Raw genomic sequence first — 20,068 nt, 5'->3', positions numbered from 1 at the left:
TGCACGTTCTCTGAAAATGTTAGCAAATTCTTGATCTTGCATTCACATTCACAAAATGTGCACTTTTTAAAATGTGCATTTTTAAAAATATACATCTTCAAAAATGCACAACTTTTGAAAAATGTGGGCGTTTCCCATTTGAATGAACTGAAAACAGGTCACAAACGAGAACAAGAGTAAACCAAACCGAACCGAGCTTTCACAGTTACAAGATGGGGGATACATGGCTCAACAACACTACAAGTGAGATAGATCTTGGAATTGTTGTTGATCACAACCTGAATATGAGCCGACAATGTGATGTGGCTGCAAAAAAGGCAAATCCTATTTTGGGCTGCATTAGCATAGCTTCCAAATCCCGGGATGTACTAGTTCCCCTCTACTCAGCACTGGTTAGGCCTCATCTGGAGTACTGTGTCCAGTTCTGGGCACCACACTTGAAGAAGGATGCAGACAAACTGGAGAGGGTTCAGAGGAGGGCAACAAAGATGATCAGGGGACTGGAAACAAAGCCCTATGAAGAGAGACTGGAGGGCACCCCTCCAATACAGTCTTCATTGCCAGTAGGAGCCAGCAGCTGCAGAATCAGAAAATGGTCCTTTAATAAGTAGACAGCTCCTTAGAGCAGGCAGAGTTAACACAGGTCCAGACCTGCCAGCCCTCAGAAGGTTTCAGAAGGCTTCTGCATGTTGCTGAGACAACAGCTCTTCCTGAGTGAGTTCCAGCCAGCAGAGATCTGGCAAGAGTGCTGAAAGACCCTGTCCTGCCTTCCTGCATAGCTGGACCTGACTCCGCCTTGTCCTTCCAGTAAGTGCAACTGCTTCAGGGTGGCTCCCCTGTGAACTTTGAGCCAAGGCAGGACAATATCAGCAGAGTACATAGAGGGGTGCAGAACCACAACTGCTGTTTCAACCCCTGAACACAATGCAACGAGAGTTCCTTTGTCACAGATCCTAGAAGGTCTGTTATCTCAATAACTGCAAGAATTGCATATTTACATACAGGCCCAGTTCTTCTGGCAGTGTCAGATCCGTGACTGGGCAGGCCCACTGGAAGTGAGGCCTCATATGACTGAAGCCTCCTCCAGCCGGAGACAAGCAATATGGTTTTAAAATGCACATAGGGAAGCTAAACTTAAGGTGAGAGGATTCTAGCCCACACGTCAATGTAACAAGCTACTTTTCATGATGGGGGAATAATGTAGAATGGAAGGTCATTCGGTTATGTCAGCCTCCACCTGCAGTCCCAGATTGTACAGTCCAGACACAGAGGTTTGCCACCTCATCTGGTATTTGGTGCACAAGGAGGTTAGGGTTCTGGTAGGGATGGGGGAGAATTTCTCCCCGAAACTTCGGGGGGCCGAGCGCCAACGCATTCGGTCCTCCGAAGGATGTTCGGGGAGAAAATCGCAAATAGCGTTGCCCTTATTTTCGCCGTAGTCTACGTAAATCTTTACGTAGACTACAGGGACCAAATAAGGAACGCGAATGGCGGCTCCCTATGGAGGCCGCCATTTCCGTACGCGCTTTTTTTTCCCCCAAAGTCACCCATGATAGGCTACGTGATGATTAACGTAGCCTATCATGGCTGACTTTGCAGATCTAGCTGTGATAGGCTACGTTAATCGTTACGTAGCCTATCACAGGGGCTTGTTTTGTTTGTTTTTATTCTTTTGAAGTTTGCGGCCGGGGAGACGGGGCGCTTCTCCCCGGCCTGAACTTCGGAGGGAGCAGCGGAGCGCCTCCCCCCCACCGCGAAGCAAGCTGCGAGACCAGGTAAGTGACTTTCGTGCACCCCAAGGTTCTGAATGCAAGATGGGAAGGTTGTGACTTTTTCTTTTTTTTCTTCTCGTTACAGAAGCGGGACTATCACCAAAGAGACATCTGGACTCCCCTTCCTTTATCCCCCCCCCCTTGAGAAGATTTTGCGCAATGAGGCCAGAGGTTTTCTTTGAATAACGAAGCACATCTTTTCATGCTTAAACAAGGACAAATTTTATTTTTTCAAAGCCAGAATGATCCACGATCTCAGATACAGAAGAAAACCATCCAGAACATGTATCTGCTACCTAATTAAAAGCTTGCTAACTAAAGGCTGTAGGAGGAGGGTTTGGGATTTGGCAAAGAATGGGACTCCTTTAAATGGACCCTTCGAAGGCCCAGAAGTCCGGAGCTTTGCCAGATGTGGTTGATAAATTATGCAGACACCAACTTCTTTCCCCACCCCCTTGAGCTATCCAATCTAGGCTGGAGGTAGTGATGTAATTGTCAGGTGTGTTTTCACAAGCTGATCAGAGTGTTCCAGGTATGCTTATCTGAGTCACCATGGGGAGAGCCAGAAAGGCAGCAGGATGTCAAGAAGCAGCTGCAGCCCTACAGCAAGAAAAGTAGCAAGCAAGGAAATCATGCAAAGTGAGGTGAAGGATCAGAGGAGGGTGGAAGGAAGCCCAAAGGGAGCAGGGTGGACATTTGAATCTCTAGACAGACTGAAGGTCATCTAAGGCAGATCTAAAGTCATTAACGTTCCAGATCTTTTACAACCTAGGCCTATGGTTTTGCTTGAGACATTCAGCGACTTGGGAGACGAACAAATCTCCTAAATCCCAGAAATTCAACTGGTTTTCCATTCTTACACCGAACTTCAGTTATTCCAGTGATGCCTTCACCAGAGAAAGTGAGGTCATGAGCCATCATAACAGGAAGTCAGTGAAAGGGGAGATGAGTGTCGATGGTCTCCAGTGACTGGTTTGCCATCAACGGTGCAGACGTCTTGAGGCTGCTCTTCTGAGGCATGAATGATGTAAGTGTGAAAGATTCCAAAGGCAATGCATCCCTTCGTCAGAATCATCCTGCATTAGACATTGTCATTCTGGGCATTTGTCTTTGGAAAATCGACATGATGCAGTTTGAAGTATTCATAATCATGGAAAGCTTCCATCCCTACCATCATCCAAGGGAACACCAGTAGCAGCCATAATAGACAAAGCCCCTTTGCAGCCATGGCTCGCTGTGTCTCTTCCTAATTATCTCTGAACAAATGAAAAAGAAAATCATGTGTGTGTGTGTGTGTGTGTGTGTGTGTGTGTGTGGGAGGGGGGGATGGCTAGAATTCATTACTTGTTTTCCCCACCAACAAATTGCATTATTTATTTATCACATATAGATCCCATCCTTCCTCCAATAAGCTCAAAATGGCCTAATTACATTGTCTTACCTTCACAACAGTCACTGAGGTGGCCTTTGTTTGGAGATGGAATTGTCCCAGGTTGGTAAGGAGTTCAACTGATACCGCTCCAACCAACCTCCAACTATCAATGCTGTAGTCACTTATTTAGGATTTTAGTTTAGCTCTCTTACCAGGAAAAGACACTCAAACCAGGCCAACTGCTGAATGGGGTATTTGGTCAACAAGATGGAATCTTTATGGCATGCAGCTATGCCCCTCCATGCCCCTCAAATCTTGACTGGTGCTGGACTGCCCCCCCTGCATATTCTGGAGGACACATTTGGGAGAGGTTTATCCTTCCGTTTCATCCAACTAGGTCTCTCTTTCAGGGCCAGATCATACTCTTTCCTCTGAAAGACCTGGCATTATTCAACAGCACCTTGAGACTAGGGGGCACTGCTGAAAGGCCACCACTGTTAACCAGGCTGGGGGATGGTCTGTAAGGTAACATGGCACATAGATGTTGAGACTGGTTTCTCCACCACCATAACAGTCTCTGCGCATGACTATTAAAAAAAAAAGTTTTAAAACTCTGCAAGGTCTATCCGGTATTACACACTAGAGGCTCATTAAAGGGCTAGAGGAGGGGAGGGAAACCACGGGCCTGTGGGCCAAATCCAGCTCTCCTGGAGCCCCAAGCTGAGTCTCCAGGGTTGCCTATGCAGCTATGCGCCTTCACCTGGCCAACACCACCAATCCCCCCACCACAGATGGTTTGTTCGTTTCCAGCCTTTTGCACATTTTTTCCCCATTCAAAAAAATTGAAAAGCCTCTTGTTGTTCAGTTGTTCAGTCGTGTTCGAGTCTTCATGACCCCATGGACCATCACACACCAGGCCTTCCTGTCCTGCGCTCTCTCCCGGAGCGTGCTCAAGTCCATATTCATTGCATCATTGATGCTATCTAGCCATGTCATCCTCTGCTGTCCCCTTCTCCTTTTGCCTTCAGTCTTTCCCAGCATCAGGGTCTTTTCCAGAGAGTTTTCTCTTCGCATTAGGTGGCCAAAATATTGGAGCTTCAGCTTCAGTATCTGTCCTTCCAATGAGCACTCAGGTTTGATTTCCTTTAGGATGGACTGATCTGACCTCCTTGCAGTCCAGGGGACTCGTAAGAGTCTTCTCCAGCACCACAGTTCGAAAGCATCGATTCTTCAGTGCTCAGCCTTCCTTATAGTCCAGCTCTCACAGCCATACATTACTACTGGGAAAACCATAGCTTTGATTAGATGGACCTTTGTCAGCAAGGTGATGTCTCTGCTTCTTACTATGCTGTCTAGGTTTGCCATAGCTTTCCTCCCAAGGAGCAAGCGTCTTTTAATTTCATGGCTACAGTCACCATCTGCGGTAATCCTGGAGCCCAAGAAAATAAAATCTGTCACTGCTCCTATTTCTTCCCCTTTTATATGCCAGGAAGTGATGGGGCCAGATGCCATGATCTTCGTTTTGTTAATGTTGAGTTTCAAACCAGCTTTTGCACTCTCCTCTTTCACCCTCAACAACAGGATCTTTAGATGCTCTTCGCTTTCTGCCATTAGGGAGGTATCATCTGCATATCTGAGGTTGTTGATAATTCTCTCAACAATCTTAATTCCGACCTGTGAATCATCCAACCCAGCGTTTCTCATGATGTACTCTGCATTTAAGTTAAATAAGCAGGGTGACAATATACAGCCTTATCGTACTATTGCTGCTGGCTGTTACCTTCGTTCCTACTTCACTTGTATTCCATTTTAAATGTACGTTTTCATCTTATGTTTTACTATGTTAACCTATTTTATCGTTACATGTTTCGTTTTGTCAAGCTGTCAGAGAGCCTTGTCTAATTGGTGGTGTAGACATTTAATAAATAAATACAATAAATAATTCAGGTGAGGAAGTGAAAATGCTTCCTGGAACCAGTAATGATATCGAGCAAAAAGTATGGGATACATTAAGGATAAATCAGTCAAAGAAAACCGTATCGACAATCCCTAGAGAGAATTCATCAAAATTGTTACACCGATGGAATATGGTGCATCTGGCAAGGAGAGCCACTACAAACAAGACAAAATGGAGGTATTCCAGGAAAAACTGGGCAGTCATCTCTCAGGGATTCCTGCACTGAGCAGAGGGTCTGATGGTCTAAGTGGCTCCACCCAGCTCTATGATTCTATGATTCTATGTTGGAGAAATTGGAATCAGCAGGGTTTATATATTCATATGTGGTGATTATGTCCTGTTGTGTGTTACAGTTTTGGACCATCACATTCTTAGATATGGCAAACAGTACACATCGAACTGCATATGTTAGATCAGCATTGGCTCTACTAACACGGAATGCTTTAAACTGGGTTGTGTCTCCATGACAAAGGAAGGAGAAACTAATGGAGGAGTACTGGATCTTTTAAACAAGGAATCAGCTTTGATGCGCTTTGGTCCATGCAGGGCTCCACGAGCAGGTTCTCCGTACCAGTAAAAATCACTTCACAGAACATACTTCCTGGCGGGGGTTGGAGTGAATGTCATCTCACTGGCAGGGGCTGCTCAGCCAATAAGAGAGACTTCCCCCCTTCCTCCCTTCCTCCTTCCCCCTGTAACTCCAGATGTGCCTGCATTTCAGGAACAAGCCTCATTGAGCACAATGGGAATTTCTTCCAAGTAGAAACACATATGCTTGTGCTGGGAAAGAGAGGGGGAGAACACAAAGATGGGAAACCAGCCCCCATTTTGACCCACAGATTTTGACCCACGAATTGGTTTGTGCAGGGATGGGAAACACACAGGGAACACCCCTTGACCCGAGTCATGGTGAAAGGCACACCCCTGGGCAGGGCTAGCATATCTGAGGTAAAGGTGGGGTTTGGGGCACACAGCAATTATACTGAGGAGAACCTGGCAAGGAAAAGAATCAGACTTTAAGCAGTCACAGGAAATCCACCTCTTCCCTGATAACTTCAGGGTGGCTGCTGGACGGCCATGATGTCATGCATCCCTCACGACCTCAACACGCAGCTGGCTTGGAGTAAGTCACTGGTGGAGACAGCCTCTTGGATCCTTGCACTGAACAGTGGGTTGGACTTGATGGCCTTAATGGCCTCTTCCAGTTCTGAAAAATCAAAACCAACTCCTGCCCAAACCAAAGCGGCCAAACACACATAAGCAAATCAACAGAATAAAATAAAAATGCATCCATTTCTGTTATTAATAGTTTACTTCATCAATGTCAAAACAAAATATGGGAGAAATTCATAAAAGAAAGTAAGGCAAAGTCATACACAGTCTTTTATTATTTGAAAGCATCAGATATGCCTTACTGCTCTCCCCATTTGTTGGGGAGAGAAGAGACCAAATCCTCATCCTACAGTCATTGCCCCTTGAAGAGCAAACTCCAAAGAGCCTTCAATAGACTTAACTAGCCAAGGCTGGAGGAGTCAGTCTGGAGGAAAGGTATCAAGGAGAAATATCAGCAAATAAGCAGCTGTGGGCAGTCTTTCTCCTCATGCATTTGGTAGAGAATTAAGGACATATGAAGAGCCACTCTGGATCAGACCAAGGGTCCATCTCGTCCAGCATTCTGTTCACACAGTGGCCAACCAGCTGCCCACAGGAAAGCCACAAGCAGGACATGAGTGCAATACCACCCCCCTGCCCATGTTCCCCAGCAACTGTTGTACATAAGCTTACTGCCTCTGGTACTGGAGGTAGCACATAGCCATCAGGACAAGGAGCCATTGATAGCCTCCTCCTCCAGGTTTCTATCTAATCCCCTTTGAAAGCCATCCAAATTGGTGGCCGTCACTACATCTTGAGGTAGCGGATTTCATAGTGTAACTATGCGCTGTGTGAAGAAGTACTTTCTGTGATCTCTCCTGAATCTCCCACCAATCAGCTTCATGGGATACCCCAGGTTCTAGTATTTTGAGAGAGGCAGAAAAATGTCTGCATATCCACATTCTCCACACCAAATGGTCGGAAGCACAGAGGAGGCACTGGAGGTTGACAACGTCATTTAAAGGACCTGCAAACATCCATCAGTAACCAATCTCCTTTGCAGGTAGGCATGTAGGAACCCACCCCAGCTCAGGTTCTCTGGGCGCCTGCTGAAATGCTGCCCCTGCAAGCCTGACGAGTCGCCCGCACTCACTCCGGGCCTGTCTGGTGAGCGCCCACCATTTTGCCACCCTTTTTTGGCGAAAAAGGGGGCTTAGAAAGGCGCATATTTAAATTTGTGCAGTTTGGGACCAGGAAAGTGTAATATGTGCAATACTAGAAGCATTATGCGGGCCCTTGCTGGACAAGTCAGGGTGAGTCTGGGAGGACATGAGCAAGGGCAAGTGAGGGCAGGCTCCTGGACCAGCTGTGACAGGGCAGCACAGGGAGGGATGTCGAACTCCTACTTCGGCGGTCAGAGTCTCCTCTGAGGGGGGAATCCCAAGTCTCCTATGGGCCCACAGACAATGCTTCAGGGGCTTAAGATTGCTCTTAACCAGATATTTCTTGATTTGTGTACCTCAGTTTCATAGACACGAACCGTGGCCGTAGCCGCCGCCATTTGTGTACGCGCGGTTTTTTTAAACTCAGACGTGATAGGCTACGTAAAGATTTACGTAGCCTATCACGGCTGACTACAGGGACACAAATGGCGGCGGCTATGGCTGCCGCCCTTTGCGTCCCTGCTAGCCAGCGGCTGGATGCCCGGCTGCTGGCGGAGCCGACCGGCAGCTCCGTGGAATCCCCACGGAGCGGCGCCAGCCGGCCAGGATTCCGGGGGGAGAGACGGAGCACCTCCCACCCCCAGCAGAACACGGCGGAGACAGGTGAGGGCAATTTCGTATATCCCTACATCCATCCATCTTTCTCTTGGTCAGCCCCTCTTCCTTTTGCCTTCCACTTTCCCTCGCCTCAGCATCTTCTCCAGGGTATCCTGTCTTCTCATGATGTGGCCAAAGTACTTCAGTTTTGCCTTTAATATCATTCCCTCAAGTGAGCAGTCTGGCTTTCTTTCCTGGAGTATGGACTGGGTTGATCTTCTTGCAGCCCAAGGCACTCTCAGAATTTTCCTCCAGCACCACAGTTCAAGAGCATAAGCTAACTGCCTCTGGAACTGGAGGTAGCACATAGCCATCAGGACTAGGAGCCATTGATAGCCTCCTCCTCTGGGTTTTCATCTAATTCCCTTTTAAAGCCATCCAAATTGGTGGCCGTCACTACATCTTGAGTTAGCGGATTTCACAGTGTAACTATGCGCTGTGTGAAGAAGTATTTTCTGTGATCTCTCCTGAATCTCCCACCAATCAGCTTCATGGGATACCCCAGGTTCTAGTATTTTGAGAGAGGCAGAAAAATGTCTGCATATCTCCACACCAAATGGTTGGAAAGCACAGAAGAGGCACTGGAGGTTGACAACATCATGTACAGGACCCACAAACATCCATAAGTAACCAATCTCCTTTGCAGGTAGGTATGTAGGAACCCACCCCAGCTCAGGTTCTCCGGGCGCCTGCTGAAACGCTGCCCCTGCAAGCTTGACGAGTCGCCCGCACTCACTCCGGGCCTGTCTGGTGAGCGCCCACCATTTTGCCACCCTTTTTTTGCGAAAAAGGGGGCTTAAAAATGCGCATATTTAAAAATGTGCGGTTTGGGACCAGGAAAGTGTAATATGTGCAATACCAGAGGCATTATGTGGGCCCTTGCCGGACAGGTCAGGGTGAGTCTGGGAGGACATGAGCAAGGGCAAGCGAGGGCAGGCTCCTGGACCAGCTGTGACAGGGCAGCACAGGGAGGGATGTCCAACTCCTACTTCTGTGGTCAGAGTCTCCTCAGAGGGGAGAATCCCAGCTCTCCTATGGGCCCTCAAATAATGCTTTGGGGGCTTAAGATTGCTCCCTAAAAGGCTCAGTTTCAGTGTCTGGTTATTATCCTCACTGAACAAAGCTTCCCCACAGTATTGGGAAGGAACTCATGGCATTCCGCTGACCTTAACAGTAACACATGACATTTGCACAGCTTTTAGGGGTTCAAAGTGTTCTGTGTGAATGACCTAGTTGTAATCCTTACAACAAGTCAACAACCATATATAAGCTATGTCAGTATTGTTATCGCCCATATTGCAGATGGAAGGGGGGGGGAGATGGAGGCTAAGCGAGAGTGTCTTGCCTAAGGTGACCTTGTGAGTTCATGGCAGAAGGAAGGTACAAACCAGATATTTCTTGATTTGTACCTCAGTTTCATGGACATGAAACTAAACCAGCCCACAAATCCCAACCCTCTTAATCATATCCACTGATTCCTTCAAGCCCAAACAAGCAACCCCCCTGTCAATTATCCTCCCATCTCCATGCTGAAATCCTCAACAATCCATGCGCCAACTAGTCTGCAAGGCCACTTAACATGGACCTTAGATAATGGTAGCCACCACGAGCCAGAAATGGATAGAGTTTGAATACCACCCGTGAAAATCACCAAAAATGCCCCCACCAACTTCAAAGGACACCACTGGCATTGCAAATGTGGGGGAACAGTGTTATCCCCAGTTTAGTTACACCAGGTTGGGAAATAGCTCAAGAAAAAGACACTCTGAAATCAAGGGTGATGTCACTTCTCCCCCTAGCTGGGACTATTCTTTTTTCCTGACTAATTGCTCCTTGGTGTTCAATTCAGGCCTGAATATAATAATGTAGCATTTGGGGAGGAAGATGCAACCCAGTAAGCCAGCACTGGAGGCCAAGATGGAGAAGACCTCCACGGCCACCATGTATTTCCCCTTGGTGCTTAGGTAGGTTGGCAAAAAGGACACCCAAACACTGCAGAAGACCAACATGCTGAAACTGATCAGCTTGGCTTCATTGAAAGTATCAGGCAACTTCCTGGCAAGGAAAGCCACCGTGAAGCTGATGAGGGCCAGAAACCCCATGTAGCCCAGGACAATGGAGAACATGAGGGCTGAGCCTTCATTGCATTGAACTAGGATTGCGTCGACCTGGGAGTGCATGTCCAACTCTGGGAATGGGGGAGAAGTTGCCAGCCACACAAAACAAATGCCAGCTTGAATAAGAGAGAGAGACAATATCACTGATACAGGAAGTCTCTTCCCCACCCATTTCCTCACCCTGTTTCCAGGCTTTGTAGCTACAAAGGCCAAAACCACAGTGATGGTTTTTGCTAACACACAAGCCACAGCAATGGAGAAGATGAGGCCAAACACTGTTTGCCTCAGAAGGCAGGTCACCTTCTCCGGCCGGCCAATGAATAAGAAGGAGCAGAGAAAGCAGAGCAGCAGGGAGGAGACCAAGATACAGGTGATGCTCCAGTTGTTGGCTTTGACAATGGGTGTATTTTGGTGCTGAATGAAGGTCCACAACACCAAAAGTGTGATCACAGAAATGAAAAGAGCCACGGAGGTGAGAACTGCTCCCAAAGGCTCCTCATAAGATAGGTAGCTTATGACTTTAAGAATACATTGGTCCTGGTTCTTGTTTGGATACTGATCTTCTTGGCACTTCTCACATTGATCAGCATCTGAAAGTGTTGAGCAAAAACTTTACATTGAAACATATTCTCTGTGTTTAGCTGCAGTCTTTTAATTTGACCTCATTTAACAAATCCTCTTTCTTCAGCATCACTGATAATGGTTCTGTCAGCATTTCCTCTTCCTACCCCTGTTCATACTCAACACAGGAATATATTTGTCTTTCAAGAAAAGGGATAGGAATTAAAATACATATGAATCTGAAACTTCTGGATTTTTGTGTGATTATCTCTAGAATTCAGATGGGTAAGTGGCCAAAGAACACAAAGATTCCCTTTATTTAGCTGGAATTGTTTAACTGGAGCTCATAGAACAAAGTTTCATCTTCCTTTGTCCACTGCTGTTCATAGTAAACACACTCATATATTCCTATTTAGAGAACCATGATAGGAATTAAAAAATACCTGAAATAGAAACTTCTCGGTTATTTTCAAATCACTCGGGATTCCTGCACTTACCCATCTGGATTGAAATCCTCCCTTGGGGGCACGCAACACAATCATAGCAACACACTTGCTTCCCCTGCTGGACAAACCTGCTCTGTCCCGGGTGGCAGCTCTCGACACAGGTGGAAGTGGGCAGCGTCTAATGGAAAGCAGAAGGAAAGCCATTTGGCATGAAAGTAACTTTTCCTGATAGATGCAGTCCTCAGCTACATCTCTTTTTCTTCAGAACATGGTAAGATCGCAGGACTTTGGTCAGGTCAGCATCTTTGGGCATGTGGCAAGACTCAGATATTTCATTCCTACTCATTCTCCTACACTCCCTTTTGGGGAGTTGGGAAGGATTCAACTAACTGGACCCAATCCACACTACCACCCACCCAGAGCAGCCTTCCCTAACCTTAGTCCGTCCAGATGTTTTGACCTACTGCTCCCATCAGCTGCAGCCACTCTAGCCAATGGTCAGAGATGATGGAAGCTGAAGTACAAAACATCTGGAGGGACCCAAGTTGGGAAGACTACAGCAACAGGAAAAACAGCAGGAATAGATAGATCAGTTTCTAGTGAGTGTAGCCTTGATAGTCTCTTGTGGTTAAAAAAAAGAGAGAGTCTTCTGCAGAGTGAGAGACTATCAAGTCCACTTCATCAGATTCATGAAGTGCTACCATTGATTTCCAATTTCCCATTGGTGCAGAGAGAGAGAAAAAAAAAAGCAGTGCAATCAGATGGTATTATAATGCAAAAGTACAGCCTCTGGGAATTGCATCATTAGTTTAGTCAGTTGAATAGATTACCGTATAATAAATATAATAACAAAAATAAATAAATCAGAAAAACTTGAAAGAGGATTTTAAAAAGTGGTAACTTGCCTACATGAAGATAGCTTATACTGGCATGTCAGCAGCTACCAGAGCAAAATCCACATTCCTAAAAGATACCATAAGGTTTGTCACAAGAAATCCCAATAAGGTGCTGGTGTACTTGTTTAGCCTTCTGGATAAATCAATATCCCTATAAATATAGGGTAGGGATGGATGAGAAATTCATTTCAGTGCAGTGTTGATAAAAATTTACCAAACTTTGCAAAGATCTCCATATTCGGGACAAAAAGGATTTAAGGTTTTTAAAACATGGAATGGGGGAGGAACCCAAACTGACAAACTCCCCACCCAAGCCCAGGGATCTGAGTCCTGAGCTTTTAAATGTCTGGATAGGTATCCCAATGTCTTAAAGCATTAGTGCTTAATTGGATTGCCACCTTCTTCTTCTTTCCCACATTTTAAACTAGGGGTGGTAGGGGTTCTGGTGGGGGTTTGAAGCTCAGCAATTTTTTGCTGGCTCGCCCCCCCCAACACCAGTCCGTGGATGCCCTTGCTTCCCCAACTCAGTCAGGAAAGTGCGTGGCCACCTGCTCCCTCACCAAGCTGTCATTTTGCATTAAAATATCAGCTGGGCCTTTTTTGTAAATAACCATCTATGCAAAGGGTGGCCATAAAGCGGCCATTTACTCAATGTTACAGGCGTCGATGGAGCATTTACGCCTGTAATGTTGCGTAAATGTCCACTTCATGGCCACCATTTGCGTAAGTGGTTATTTACGAAAAAGGCCCAGCTGTCAATTTTACTCAAAATGGCAGGTCAATAAGGGAGTGGGTGGCCATGAGCCTCTCACCACCTGCCCATGGACCGCTCAGGGACTCGCCGTGTGCGGCGAGTAGGGTTAGGCAGCTGGTTGGGGCCCAGTAAGTGGTGTATCGGCCAAGAACTGGTGAGTTTGCCCATCCCTAATCTAAACAGCTATATGGCAAGCAGGCATGTCATGATCCTCTTTATGCTGGGAATACCTGTGCTGATTCAGTCTGGTGGGCGTAGATGTGTCAGAATTTTGTTTCAGTTAATTTTTGATAAGAGTTTACTACAATTCATGAAGTTCATATTGGGAGAGAAAGACCTTGAGATTTAAACAAACAAACCCTGAATTATGGAGAAAGCAAAACTGACAGATTTGCTCAGTCCTAGACAGGAAGCAGACAATCTTGGTACACGTTGTCCTACATATATTTCACCCTCCTTGAAAGCTTATTGAATACATCTGATGATCATGTACAAAAGAAAAGTGGGAAGGGGGGAACAGCAGGGAGAGGCTGAGTAGCTGATCTCCATCATATTAGCTGTGCCCAGGTGTGAAGGTCTGAGGCCTACAGAGGGAAAAGGAAGAAAGGTCAGGCCTAGAGGTCTGGGGTTTTCTGTTGGGAGGGGTACCCCTGAGAGGACTAGTTTCATTTCTCCATTCGGGGGTCAGTTTCATTTCTGCACTGAAGTTTCGTTTCTTCATGGTTGAAACAATACTTTTGATTTTGAGGGCAGAAGGTATATAAAAAGAGGGAGAGAGTCAGTAAGAGGTAGAGACAGCCAGAGCCTGAAGTGAGAGCAGAGTCTGAAAAGTGAGAGGGAAGAAGCGGCCTAGAAGGGTCTAAGTACAGTTAGGGTACTTTTAGATTTGAAGCAGTAATTTTGGTTTTGAGGGAGGGGGTATAAAAAGAGAGTGAGGGAGCCAGTAAGAGCAGAGTTTGGGAGACCAGAGACTGAAGAGGGAGCAGGAAGGAGCAGCCTGGAGAAGTCTAAGTACAGCTAAGGCAAAGGAACTTGTGTTTTGCCACTTTTATTCTCTTTTAATGCCGTTTGTATCACTCAGTTCTATTGTGTAAATACCTTCAGTTGTAATTTGTTTGCTTTAAATCTGCTAGTAAACTGTTGTGTTTAAACCCTGGTACTAGAGTGTCAAGTCACCCCACGTCTACAGCGTAAACCCCATGTTACTGGGAAAGGGAAGTTGAAAAGAAGGAAGGTGGGCCTCTTAAGGAGGCAAGAGATCCTGAAGGAGTTGCTCAGAGGGTCCAGGTCATAAGAGGAACCTTGACAGCAGGTTTTGCTGCTAAATCCCAGTGCAGAAGATCCTGATGCCAATATCCAGAGTCTGTGCATAAAATATGGTGGTGATGTTGATCACTGTGCTTACCTGCCTGAATTTATGATTCCACATAATAGCACTTCCATTCACAATGAACTCTTTCCCTGCAGGAGCCTGGGGGTCCATCCTTCCAACTTGGACTCTCTGAAAGGATTCGTTGGGGAAGGTGACCAAGTTGATGAGATCATATCCCCCTGCCAGGTCCCCATTATCATTGAAAAGTATTTCTTCACCAGCACTGTTGTTAAAATGGATGTTTCTCAGAAACCAGTGAAGCTAAAAGGAAGGAGAAAAAAAAGGAATGGGGTCAAACGGCAAGGAACTGGTTAATATCAGTGCTATGCAAACCTGACTTTCACTACCTATTAGCCACTGAATCATTACCTCCAAAAATGAATCTACCAGAGTTTGTACTTTCCCAACATTTTAAAATGTCTATGCAAGGTAGGAAGAAAGACGGCAACTAACATTAATCAGAGCACCAACACAAATCGACTAACTCCCAGAACACCTCTGGTCTCCACAATATAGAAACAAGAATCCTAATATGCTACAAACAATAGAATTCTGAATGGACTCCTTCAGAGGGTTGTGACCCTGGATTGGGGTTTTGCATACAATGCTTCCTGCCCCCTGCCCAAACTGAGGTAATCAGCAAAAGCATTGTTTACGACAAAATCTCAGCCAGTCCACACAACAGGTTCACTTTCTGGACATGACTGTGCAAGTCCATAATGGACATACAAGCACAGCTTATATCGGAATCCTACTGACTGCCACAGCCGCTTCCAGCCAGAACACAGCTTTCATGGGTTTTAAAGGGGATGGACATTCCTTTTCAGTCATGGTCTAAGAAATTAAGTCGGCCAACATGGTTGTCCCTTTTCTACTGTTGATTTATCTACGGTTTGGCTTTTCTTGTATTTCGAGTTAATTCTGGTATGGTATATTATAATGTTTTCCATTTAAGTCCTGGAGGTGCAACTACCTGCCATGGCTGAAGTTTCTGGAGATCCCATGTTCTTCCATCTCCCATTGTTTTGTACATGTCTCTTGATGAATCCACAGCATGGAGAGCATGTGCTACAGCATAGACAGCATTGTAGATATTGTAGCTCTGGCCAGACATCCCTGTTTCAAACATAGATCCAGGGAGGCTCCCCAGCTTCTCCTTCCCAGTGCAGTTTCTCTTGTTTGCGACATAAAGGTTATACATAGGGAAGGAACAGCTAAACGCACTGGCCCAGAACTGATGGATGAAATAAAAAGTGGATTGGAAAGGATTGATCATCTCCACGAAATCTTGAAATCCTGGCACCACATTTGTATGGAGGGTGAAGGACAAGGTGCCATTGAAAGATTTAGTGGTGAATTTCCCCCCAGGTACTAAAGCAGTGAAATCCCATTCAGCTGTTGTGATCCATACCCTCTCTATAGGATACATGTGAACAATTTCATTGGAGTTTAAAACCAGCCGTAACGCCTCCAGAGACTGACCGTCTCCATACACAAGAATCACATTGATTTCACTCAGTGTCAGAGTTGATTGAATTGGTCCCAATTTTTTTTGAATTATTTTATGTGGTAAATATGTTGTCACTCTTGGGATCATGTGCATCCAAGCAACGCAAAGATTGTTCTCCAAGAGCCTTGGTCTCAGCGTTCGGAGGAAGGTTTCCCCACTGTCATCCTCTGAAACAATGAGGCCGATCCAGTTCCATCCGAAATGCTTGAGTAGCCCAACAATCCCGACGTACTGAGGATCTTCATTTGGGACCATCCGGTAGAATGAAGGAAAGCGAGTTTTGTCCCTCAGTGCTGGATCAAAGGCACCATAGCTGAGCTAATGGGAATGATATGATACCTTTAGGACTGAAAAAACCATCACATCGTTCTTCACCCAAACTGACTCCTTCCAAACCTTTGCCAACATCTTGCTCAATATGATCTACCCTTAAACATTGTTGTCTCTAAGTTAAGAGAGTCTAATCTTAAATTTCCTAGCAAACACGTCTGGTGTTATCAATACTCTGGCTGCGAGTAGATTCTAAACAGGATATTGAAGCAACTAGCTTTCATGGGCATCCACAAGACGGGCCAATGGGGGGCAGTCGCCGCCCACCCCAATGACCCATAATCTCCAGATTCCCAGCTTTCATGTTTTTAAAAAGCAAGCCTCTTGCTCATGTAGAACCTGAGATATGCATAGACACTTCTCTGCCCATTTGGTTTGTAAGCAAATATAGCACCTCCCACCTTTCATCGGTTTGAGCCAATGAATGAAGTCATAGCAGTGTTTGACACACCCACTGTCTGCAGAATTGACTTCCTGGTTCATTGGAAAGCCTTTTGGTGTGTCTTTCCTTGTGGAAAAGTGAATACTGCCTCAAAAGATCAATGCAGGAATCCAGGCATTTAGTGTAGCTCTGTAGTGTGTCTACCCCCCCCCCCAAATAAAACATTGGAGCGGAGGAAGGACAGCAGTTCATGATCTTTCGAACTCAGCTCTTAATAATTAATTAATATTTCTCTGAGATTGTAAACAGTATTTTTTTAAACTGGCATTGCAATGCTCATAAATTTCATCATTATGATATCTAAATTACGGGAGTCATGGCTGTAACTCAGTGTGGGTTACTTGAGCCCTGCAGAGTAGCTCAGTGTTGCTATTCCCATATCGGGGTGTCCAGCATGGGGAAATCAAGCCCTCTTAGGGTTCGATGGCTTCCCCCCGAGGCCCTGGCTCAGCTAGATTTAGTGAGCCAAGCCACAGGCTCCCCACCAGATGCCCTGTGTGCAAATAGCTCCTGTGCGCAAATGGACGCTGCGCACAAATGGCTCCTTCTCCCCCTCCCAGGACTGATGAGGGGGAGAAGGAGCCATTTGCACATGGCGGCAGCAGTGCCAGGGGTAGTCGGTGGATGGCAGTGGCAGGGATTCGCACTGCTGCCCCCTGCCAATGTCAGCAGCACTGCTGCCTCCATGAGCAAACCTCTCGTGCTCTCCCTCCCGACACCAGAAAGGAGAGTGTGAGGGGTTTGCGCATGGTGGTTGCGGCAGGGAGCGGGCAGCACCAGCAGGAGTTTCCACCTCCGCGACCTGCCACAAGTACCACCGCCACTGTGTGCGAGGGCTCCTTCTCCTCTTCCTGGGCCCCAGGAGGGGGAGAAGCAGCCATTTGTGCTCAGGCCGTGGAAGGAGAAGGAAAGTCTCACACACAGCAGCTGCCTGCAGTGCGCACAATGGAGGATGAGAGGGGAGCAACAGTCCCCTCTCATCTTCCTGCCCCACTGCTGTGCCACCACTACAGCAGCAGGGGCAGGAGGATCAGAAGGGAGCCAGTTTTGATACAAGCAGGAGCTTGCCCTGTGCTGACGTTAATCTCACCATGAACACATACCTGTGGCATCTTGTAGGCATTGAAGATGTCGGCCATCTGGATGGAGTTTTGAGAGGTGAGTGCTCCAACGACAGCCATCAATTTCTCTTTCCTGCCACAGTTATAATTGATGGGATTCCTCTGCCCTGTGAAGAGAAGATCCAGAGTGGCCCAGCAGTTTCGCCCTGGATCAAATGCACTGTCATAAATCTTGGAATCGAGTGTGGCGTTGGGTAAAAATTCGGCATTCTTGTTGATCTCATGAATGGCAAAAGTAAAGGCAAGCACATACTGGTAGTTTTTGGGGATCATGCTGCAATGAGAGGGTTATATATTATTAAATCAAGTATGTTGCATCTTGCATTATGATTCACTCATCTAACTAAATAGGAAGATTATAATAATAATACCTAACAACAACAACATTCATTGCTTCTCACCACAGACTTACACACAGAGATAAAGAAATCCATAACTAATAGAACCAGAGTAAAAATCCAAATCAGTATAAAGCATAATCAGCAAAACAATAGGAAGAAGAAAGGGGGGAGAGCCTGGAGGGGGGAAGCCTCTCTTATTGGTTGAGCAGCCCCTGCCAGTCAGATGACAGTCACCCCAGCCCCCCACCCCCCAGAAGTATGTTCTGTGAGATGACTTCGAATGGCGCAAACCACTTGTGGATCCCTGCCTGGACCAAAATCAGCTCCATGAAAATGCGGGTAAGCCACTCCTTCCTTCTCCTTCCGTTGTCATGGAGACACCCCCATAATCTCTTTTTCTAATGCAGTGTACTGGACTGTTCTGAAGATATAATGTAGCTCTAAAATTTTATTTATTTATTTATTTATTCATTCATTCATTTCATTTCATTTCATTTCATTTCATTTCATTTCATTTCATTTCATTTCATTTCTGTACTGCCCAATAGCCAAAGCTCACTTTGCAGATGTAGCATAACATACAATGAAATTAATGACTAGATCCATGTGGCTCACATTTGCAGGGTAAATGTCAGTTTTTCTCTAGGGGAGCAAGAAAGCCACTTACCTGGTCTCGCAGCTTGTTCGCGGGGGGGGGGAGGCGCTTCGCTGCTCCCCCCGAAGTTCAGGCCGGGGGGGGAGGCTTCCCGCCTCGCCCGGCCGAAATTCAGGCCGGGGGGGAGGCTTCCCACCTCTCCCGGCCAAAATTCAGGCCAGGGAGGAGGCGCCTCTCCTCATCCGGCCGCGAAATAAAAAGTAAAAAAAAAAACGCCCCCGTGATAGGCTACGTGACGATTAACGTAGCCTATCATGGCTAGATCTGCAAAGTCAGCAGTGATAGGCTACGTTAATCGTCACATAGCCTATCACGGGTGACTTTAAAAAAAAAAAAAGCACGTACGCAAATGGCGGCACCCATAGGGGGCCATACGTAGACTACGGCGAAAATAAGGGCAACAGAAATAGCAAATAGACAACGCCGTAGTCTACGTAATCACGGGGGCGTTTTTTTTTTTTTAGTTTTATTGGAATGGCGGCGGAGCCAGCCGGTCAAAAGACCAGCTGCCGCCTCTGCCCCTGTCGAAGACCTGACGAACCGCTGCCGGGACCCGCCGCCGGGAGGGACATTCGGGAAAGGTAAGTCCCGTCCCGGGGGTGTGCGGGGGGCGTGGGGGGTGAGGAGAATTTCTCCTGAAAACTACTTCGGGGGTCCGAACACGTTGGCACTCAGCCCCCCGAAGTTTCGGGGAGAAATTCTCCCCTAACCCTATTTTTCTCACCTTGCTCTTCCAATGCCCCCCTCTCTTTCTGCCCAATGAGTGAACTACTTGGAATCTTTCTCATCCACCTCTCTTTTCCTCCCTGCTTGTCTCCAGGGGTATTGCTAGGTACCCAGAAGATCAAGCCCAGACAAAAACTATTGCATACAATTGACATATGCTGATTTATATGCATATATGAACATTTTGATTTACTAGAATTTAAATTTTACAAAGGCAAGCCATCACAATCAAAATTTTTCCATTTGCACCCCAAACCTGTTCCTCTTCAAAACAATTCAATTCCCCTTCAGTAGGGATGGAAGACCCAGGGATGCCCCCAAACTGAAATTCTCCAAACTTTGCATGCAAGTTTGATTTAGCTTGTTCCCCTTCTTATTTGTGACCATTTGTTGTTGTTGTTCATTTGAATGGGGAAAGTTGTTCATTTTTCAGAAGTTGTGCATTTCTCAAGTTGTGCATTTACCAAGAGATTCCTGTTTTTAAACAGGCATTTTTTTTTAAAGTGCACATTTTGTGAGCAAGCACAAGTTCAGGAATCTGTGAACATTTTCAGAGAACATGCACTCCTGTTTGCATTCAGGGTTACGAACAGGGCATTATGAGTGATGTGCAAACTGAAATGAAATTCTCAGACATCCCTGCCCTTCCATGACTCCCATATCACCTCAAACGTACTATCATCATTTATTTCCACCAATTCATATCCGGCCCAATATAACCCTCCCCAAATCAGTCCCCCCTCACTTCATTACCAACCAAGATCACTTACTCCACAATGCAGTG

General features: G+C 46.3%; 1 protein-coding gene across 1 annotated transcript; it reads right to left on the bottom strand.

Annotated features, from left to right (window-relative positions):
- Positions 1–1,856: 1,856 nt before the first annotated feature.
- Positions 1,857–17,580, bottom strand: LOC146342348 (vomeronasal type-2 receptor 26-like). Its single transcript, XM_084808505.1, has 7 exons — positions 17,545–17,580; positions 15,133–15,987; positions 14,193–14,420; positions 11,189–11,315; positions 8,703–10,720; positions 6,753–7,299; positions 1,857–3,002 (listed from the first exon to the last, which is right to left on the bottom strand). The coding sequence occupies exons 1-5, from the start codon at positions 17,578–17,580 to the stop codon at positions 9,819–9,821; spliced, it is 2,148 nt and encodes a 715-aa protein (XP_084664631.1). The 3' UTR covers positions 1,857–3,002; positions 6,753–7,299; positions 8,703–9,818.
- Positions 17,581–20,068: the final 2,488 nt, after the last annotated feature.

The sequence above is a fragment of the Heloderma suspectum genome, chromosome 6 (assembly GCF_057233095.1).
Source record: "Heloderma suspectum isolate Gila_16-S chromosome 6, 16-S_ref, whole genome shotgun sequence".
In the NCBI taxonomy this organism is placed as follows: Eukaryota; Metazoa; Chordata; class Lepidosauria; order Squamata; family Helodermatidae; genus Heloderma; species Heloderma suspectum.
This window is presented reverse-complemented; position numbering and strand designations above follow the sequence as displayed.